This window comes from Rhamphochromis sp. 'chilingali' (assembly GCF_963969265.1).
Source record: "Rhamphochromis sp. 'chilingali' genome assembly, chromosome: 21".
Lineage (NCBI taxonomy): Eukaryota > Metazoa > Chordata > Actinopteri > Cichliformes > Cichlidae > Rhamphochromis > Rhamphochromis sp. 'chilingali'.
Window position 1 is genome coordinate 8,833,585 of NC_137949.1, and position 8,383 is coordinate 8,841,967.

Genomic DNA, 8,383 nt, shown 5'->3' on the forward strand with positions numbered 1-8,383 from the left:
AGCCTGCTACCGAAGAGGAGCCAGTTTCCCAAAAGCATCATCCCACACAGAAACTGTATAGTTCACTAAGGCCATCGTGCAAACACGGTTTTTGTTATAAGCACTAAGTGAAAACACAATAAAGATGGAAAATGTTCTTCTTGTTTTTGGGAACTTGTGGAAGTCTAAACAGGCTTTTAATTGTCATAAGAGAGGGAAAAATGCCATTCCAGAGCTGCAGAGCATAACTACACATCTGCTTCCCCATCTTGGGAAAACAGGAAATCACAACACTCCACCCCATCCCAGCAACACACCACCATCTCCTCAATCTCCCTGATCTACCACAGAGCAGACAGGAAGATGTTCCCACTCTGAAGCTGCTGTCTTATTGCAGACTTCAACTTACAGGCTATATGTCAATCCCTAGAAACCACCCTTCGGAGCAGACGAGAGCTGAAATTACAACACAAGTAGGCTATCAACTCGTTTCATCCAGTGTGTAGTCGGCCTCTGTGAGCCTCTGTGGTATCGGGGCCAGACACAAGAGTGAAATGAAACCATTGCCAAGGGCGTGTGAGCTGTGGAACTTAGCAGCACATGATTTAACAAATATGTTGGCATTTAAGGTCGTATCGCTCTCTTCTTCTCTTTTTTTTGCGTTTATCTAGCAGAAGCATCAGACGGGTTTCAGTTTCAGGGAGTACACTCCAGGGACACGAGTGCAGAGTGCATCTTGCACTACAACTTTAGAAAACACAAGCAAGTGAAGAAACTTTGTCACTTCTCGAACAGTCTGTCACATTTAGAAATGAAGCTAACAGCTTTTCTAGCAGCTCTAGAGGGCTGTGCTCATGCTAACGCACAAGGACTTCAGTAGATGAGAGTATTTTTGAAACAAAAACCTTTACCAAAATTTCCAACACACTACAAACTGCTATATTACAGCGTAATCCAAAAAAACCCCAAAAAAACACAAGGTTTTCTTTTTAACAATACTCTGTTAGGAATCGTCATCAATGTTCGGCTCTAGTGCTGGCAGGGATTTTCTGTTGGGGGGGGGGGGGGGGGGGAGGTAAGAAAAGGGTCAATTTTTTATCCAAAATGATGAAATGATTCAGCAGAAAATTCATAAAATAATGAACAATTACAGCCAAAACAAAGGATATAGTGAAAAAAATACAGCAGTCAGTGGTCTTCAACAATGATAGCAGACCATCACCTCCATATCATATCCAAGTGCATAAAAAAGGATGCAAGCAGTGTTGTTCATTTGAGTTACCAACACTGAACACTTCCCATTACACCTTTCTGAATTAATTAGGCCAACAAGCCCTTCAGGAATACTGTGGGTAATACTGGTAATATGCCCTGGATTCCTGCTTCCTCAGCAGAAGAAGCAGACAGGCTGTGAGACCCAAACCACATTCCACATCTGGATGCTATGAGCGAAAAACCTACCGACCAACTTCCCTCCCAATTCTTTAAAACCACATAGTTGCAGATACATATTAGGGATAAATGAGTGATAAATAAACCTGGACATGAATGCTCGTTGTATAAAAACTAGATAGACTGCAATAACAGACAGAAAAAAAGAATCCACAATAAAAGAAAATGCAAAATAAAAATAAATGCAGATTACAGAATACTAACGCAGGCTATGCCAAATAATACATTGTAATCAGGTTTTAAGCTATATCTACAAGAATCAGGCACTAATATGCAAGGCCACCAGAAGACATCCAAGAACATTTTTTGCAACGCAAAGTTTGCCACATTCTTGCCACCACTGCGTTCCAGTGTTTCAGTCTGAAAAGTAGCCGAAATGTGACGCTCGAGTCTGCCAGCTTTCCAAGGTTTATGTACAACAACTACCATTAAATATCTAAGTACCGAGTAAGAAAGAAGCAAATGAGAAGAAAATTAGGCAACAGAGCTAAGACTTTCAGGACGGGGGACTCAATGGGAAACTTAAGCAATCGGGCATGTATAACTTTTCCCTATCATCTTTCAATAAACTGTATTTCCCTCCTGAATGACTACTTAACTCACCAGTGATGCTCTGCAAGTAACAAAGAGGTATTCACTACAGATTAACTCACATTATCTAACCCCTTAAATTACCTTAGTTTAATCACATCACTACTCATTACCTTCATCATAAAAAAAATTAAAATCAGGGGATTGTTCATCGACTTACGTAGAGTCTAATAAACTTAAGAGATTTCTCATGATTCCAAATGTAATTTGGTCATCAAGGAAAAGCAAGAATGTTTGCATTTTTAATTTTAAAGTAGTGATTACACTTCAATCTTGACAAAAAGCAAGCATTAGCTATAAATACAAACTCCAAAGGTACCCCTCACTGCCACTGTTAGTAACCACTATACTGATGATATTATACAATATGCCACACTATGGCACAATGCTAATACTAGAGAGGAGCTAACCTGGCATCACTTTAAAATAACTTTACATTAGCATGCTAGCTATTTGACTAGCTAGAAATACACGAAAAGGCAGCAATGTTAGCTGACCTAGATCTGGAAGCAAGTCAAACTCATCTAGCAATTGTGGCCTGCTACAAAATATTAGCAAACAAAACAGCAGTCATCCTCTATGTGCGCCTCCTCTCCTTTACTTTCTGGCTTTGTTGAATACAACCAGATGGTCTGATGAGATTTTTGTGATGTAGACACACACTGCCTCTCCATCACTCAGGAACATATCCCTCGAACGACCAGTGGACTCCTGCATACTCGGCTATCTGTATAATCTATACAGATTATTGTCTGAAAAATCTCCATGGAAAATTTTCCCAGAAAGCCATGCTACATTTATATTATCTAGGGTGACTTAACAGGTCACACTGTTATATAACTTTTAATGTCCATTAGACTAGATTTTCTCCAGCTTGTAGCTACTGAAAGTCTGTTGGCTCTTAGCAGAGGATTTTTCTGGATCTACATCTCTCTCTCTCACACACAGAAATAAACACACCATCTTCCTGCCTCACTCAGCAAATAGACGTTCAGCTCTCAGGCCTGAAACAACATCACAGATTTTCTTCCTACACATACACAACAGGGCAGGGAACTGTGACAGAGAGCCGATACAAAGAAGAAGTTGTAAAGCACCAAATCTAAATATATAATCTTAGCACAACAAGAAGCACTGAACCAGTAAAGAATCACTGGCAGGCAGCAAAGAATAAATAAATAAATAACTGAATAAAAGAGCTGACATTTATACTCTTGGGAAGAAACTTGATTATAAAGGAAACCTGAATATGGCAAATCTGATAATCAGCAAAAGCCTGGCAAAATGAATTTTCTGTTAACAACATGGGTTCCCTGGTATGCATGCTGCACTGGCAGGGCCTTTGTAGCTTCTTCCTGACAGACCCAGTAGGGGAATTCACCGAACGCCCACCTTTCCAGTAATCTGCTCTACACCAGTAATGCAAAATGCAAATATGCTGTGGTCACTCTTTTGAAGGAAGATCCACTTCTATCTTTGTTTCTTGAAAAGAATTACTGAAGGAGGAACATATTTGATATGTTTTCTTTTACTTCTTTCATTGCTAACTATGAATATAAACTGTGTTTTTAATACTCTTACATACTTGTGTAAAGCTTCTCTGTTACTACAAAAAGTTACCGAACCTAGAGTGCTTATTGAATGAAATTGCCTCAGTTTTCACTGTAGGCAACTTTCACAATAGATTCATGATTTATCATTTTGCAGTCTTACAATGAGTCAAAACTCCAATATTTTCAGTGCCATGCATATTCAAACTAAAATAAAAGGTGAAAATCTCATTTAAACCAGTTACTAGATATATTTGATGTATTTAAAAAAATTCATTACCATTGATTTTGTCATGAATTAGGAACAAGTCAAGGTACTAAACACCGTTTTAGCACCAACTTAGTCATTTTGTACCCTTCAACAAATTTGATACCTTTTTGAATATTTGAGCAATTAATATTGAAACTCTACTACCAGTAAACACTTGATTTTGATAGCTTTTCTTAATTTGTTAAGCTAGCAATAGATAACTAGCTTAAGCTAACATTAGCTACATGATAAGGTTGAAAACATTGTCACTATGGGACTTTTTGTTTTAGCTGACTTGTTTAAAGAAATTAAACCAATACATGCACTTGATGACACATACATACAAGACAAACTGGCAGCATCCTCATTGGTTTCATACAAAAATATGGTATAACACTTTTATTAAAGCATTAAGCTAGCCAGTCCTGGAGAAACAGAAGCTAGCAAGTAACGCAACCTTTCTGACCTACAGACACAATAATGTAGCTAAATTGTTTAATGACATATTCCTTGAAGTAACAATTGTGCTACTCAGTTAAACGTATCGGAGGTTGCAACTCATGTTAAAGATAAACACTTGGTTAAATTCATTACCAACACTTTTCCTCTCGCATTCTTGGGTTTTAAAAAGGCAAGTAAGACTCCATCTAAGTCAAAAGGCTCAGCTCAAAGCGAAGTCCTGTGTTAATGTTGAATTACAAGTTGTTTATCGATTCATTTTTAACAGAATCACAAGGCAAGTCAAATGAGCAGAGTTAACTCATGCAGTCCAATATAAATGCGTCCAAATTTAAAGCTCATTCCTCATTTCCACTCACTGACTGGAACATGCTGATTCAGAAGTACACTGTATGGAAAATGATGAATCCTGCAGACAATAAAAGTCAGAAAATAGGGTGGCTGGGGGGGTAGAAATATACAGTGTGATGCTTCAAACTCTTCCAAAGGGCTAACTATTAAAATCTGTAAAGTTACAGATGCACACCTTGCTTCTTAACCTCTGCTAAAATAATTACAAGGCTGTTGTCACTGCATTATTCTGTGTTTTCCCATTAAATTGCATGGCAGTCTAAAAGGAAAGGTCACTTTTAATCTCGTTTCATGGTTGTTGAGTGAGTTGAAAAGCTACCGGTTCTCTTTCTAACCTTATGTAAGCCGTCTATCAGTCGTACTTTCATCATGTTTTTATTATCAGATTTTACTGCCATCATTTATGTTTCCATCTAGATTTGATCACCATCCAAAAAAAAACTCAACTAACACAAACAGCACACTTGAGGAAACCAATTTTGCATTGTGTATGTCAAACTAGACTTCTCGTCTTTCTCATGTTCATTTTCCTTAAAAATATTTAAATATTGTCACCTTAATGATCGTATATGTATTCAAACCATGTATACAATGAATGGAAAGTTACATAAAATGATCAACCTGATGACAAAATGTTCTCCAAAGCAGAAGATCACAGTAATGATGGAGAGGGGTACGTTAAGTGTCAAGCATCAACTGTCAACTCAAACTGAATATTAATAAACTGAGCTGTTTTGTCCCATTATCACTGTAACACTTTATTTTCTGGTTTCGACAAACAGTTCAGTTCAATTTGGTTTTGAACTTTAGGGTTGCATTCGGAAGGGCATTCGGCATAAGCTCTGCCAAATCAAGCATGCGGAGCGTCCCGCTGTGGTGACCCCTTGTGAAGAGGGAGCTGCCAAAAGTAGCTACTACATTTAACAGGGTTCTATCAAAACACAATCTACTGAAGTTGTTCATTAGTTATGATCACTAGCGTGTACAGCACTGTACATCTAAAAAAAAAGAAAAGAAAACGAAAAACATGTCAACAATAACAGTTTGACTTGAAGAAAAATAGTATTTTTGGTGTTGGAAGAATAAGAAGAAATGTCTAATTATAAGCTTTTTTATGTATCAAAGTCAACTATTGTAAATCGTCGTGTTCAAATGTTTGTTTTGGGGGGTCTTTTGCAAACCTTCTAGCATATATTTTCTCTTCAGTAGCAAAGACGAGAATTGAAGCTGGAAGCTTTGAAAGCTGCTGGTGTTGCTAATAACCAGTGAACATTCACTGAATCCCACGTGAAGACACTGAATGTACCACAGCACCAAACTGCTGACACATCATCATCATCACAGGCTGGCTCTAACCTTCAATTGACCAGCTCCAACAGGGCCGACTGGAGGAGACTTGCTCCCCTTTCGTCTCAAATTCATGGCTCTGTTTGACTGAAAGCACACTTAGGTCAGGTGGCAGTCACTTAAAAGATTTTTAAAAAAACTGCTTCATGTGGCATTTTGTTAGCCAACACGACAAAACATAACATCTTTTAGTGTGGTGTCAGCATGATGGGGCAAGATCATGTACCAGTTCTGAGTAGCACTTATTGCTACTGTCAGATATAACAACTGGACTTACTTTTTTATTGACCCTGGTTTGGTGGATGAAAAGTAGAAGGGAAGCTCGTCAAGTTTTGGAGCAGTGGTACGAACACGCAAGCAGTAGGAAAACCTTTAGGTATCCAAAACCTTCCTGTAAATGTCAGATCTTTTGCTAAAAGTGCCTTTGAACCATCAGTGCAAAACCCACCTTTTTATCTAACAGCTAACTGCTTATGTGCCATTATTACTCAACCTACAAATGTCACACATTTCGATATTCTCTGAAGGTGTTGAAGGGTGTTATCAACAAAAAAAGAAAAGAAAAGCTCCTGTTTGCACCATTAGAGAGATGCACAAAAAAAAAAAAAAGATTTCTGTTACCATGAAAAAGAAACGGAAAGATTCCTCCAAAGATTTATCACCAAACTTCCTGCTGTAGTGGGCGGGGCTTGTGTGAAACAGCATGTTATTGCTAAAAATACCTTGAAGCTTTATTGGGATCATGTAACTGTTGGTTAATCCCTGGATTTGGGACAAGCATTAATCCAGCTCTACTCTATGCTTCAGCTATGGGGAAACAACAGTTGTTGTTGGTGGGGTTTTTTCTTTTCTAAAGAACCGACCGCAAGCAGCTGATGATGTAAACATTGTGGAGGATGTGAGGTTTGCAGAAGTTGTAGGGGAGCCTTGAGCCTCAGTGGGGAGTGCGCTGATGGTTGCTAAGAGTTAGTTTGGTCTGTCTGTGGGAGGAGGGAGGGTGTGTCTGCAGGGCCCTGATGCAGCACCAGAGATTTGACAGCTGTGTTTGTATCTAACAACAAACTGTGTGGCGAGTTAAACGGGACAAAAAGCGGACTGGACAAGAAAAACACCCTTGACGGGTTCAAGGGATATGGGAAATTAGATAAAACAACAACACGTGAAAGCATATCCACGCAGCTTTTTTGCCACACTGTAGCAGGTTCTCGTACTAAAAACACACACACAACTATTACAAGCGGAGACAGTTGGACTTACTCGTTTTTCACGCATCTACTTTCGAGAAAGACTTTATCCAGAGGGATCACAGCCTGTCCGAGGAACACGTCCAGCCCAATGAGCGCCCTGTGCATCACCGTCAGGATTAGCTCGCAGCTCCCAGCTGGGTATCCGCTCTGCCCGCCGCTCTCCAGCACACCGGGCTGCAGCTCGAACGAGCACTCCTCCTTCCACTCCGGCTCGGTCGTCTTCTCCGCCACGCCGGTCGAGTACTTCTCCTTCCCGAGCTGGATGATGGTGTACACATCGCTGGTGCCGTGCTTGCCCTTGCCCCGTAAGCCCCTGCCTCTCAGAACCGTCACCTGGACGTGTGTCGGTACCCATTTCTGGTCCTCCGGTACGTTTAGCGAGGACATGTCCGTCCCCCCACCTCCTCCCTCCAGACAGACAGAACGACAAACCGACCGGCTGCGCACACACCGAGAGAGAGAGAGCGAAGGGAGGTGGTGGTGTCCGCCGCTTCCTCCCGGTTCTGGTTGTGCACAGTCACATCAGCTCCGGGGTCGTCGGCGGGCGGTGCCGCATTATGGCCGTCTGGCGTCTCTACAAAGTTGCCGTGGTTGCCGGTTGTTTCGTGCCCGGCTGCTCCTGCGATTCTTCAGTCTGCTCTGCGGCAGCAGCAGCGTCCGTCCCTGCCTCTCTCCCCCTGCCGCACGGGCCTGTCTGCGGCCAGCGACGTCACGCCTCTCTATCCTCCTTCTTCTAATGCAGGACGAGGAAGTTCAGCGCCGACTCGACACATGGCTGCATGCACGGAGAAATCACACACACACACGTGCCTGGGCTGTAACGTAGGGCCCGATGTATCCCCTGGGTGAAAGCTATTATTCAAGCATCACATCAACAACACTCCGCCCTTAACCTGTTTGTCTGAGTTACAAGCTGCACAACTACAAAGCCAGACGAAGTTTCCGTGACAGCGTGTGCCAACATAACTCCACCACAGCACACCAGAGTTATTAGAGTTTCCTATTTTTTTGTTATTATTATTTTGAGCTCAATTTAACTTTTTTGTTTTTAATTCAGTTTAGTTTTTTAGTTTTTTGTTAGTTTCACTTTAATTTTAGCATTTTAATTTTAGTGTTGTGTGAAATCTTGGCTTTGCTCTGATACCAAGTAAATACAG

General features: G+C 40.8%; 1 protein-coding gene across 4 annotated transcripts in view; it reads right to left on the bottom strand.

The window, feature by feature from the left end:
* rab11fip5a (RAB11 family interacting protein 5a (class I)) overlaps window positions 1-7,977 on the bottom strand; it is a 29,170-nt gene extending 21,193 nt beyond the window's left edge. For all 4 annotated transcript variants that reach the window (XM_080870122.1, XM_080870121.1, XM_080870120.1 and 1 more), the window contains exon 1: window positions 7,237-7,977. In XM_080870122.1, the coding sequence (XP_080726248.1) occupies window positions 7,237-7,613 (377 nt within the window). In that variant the 5' untranslated portion in view covers window positions 7,614-7,977. The remainder of the gene's footprint in view (window positions 1-7,236) is intronic.
* Between the last annotated feature and the right edge of the window lie 406 nt (window positions 7,978-8,383).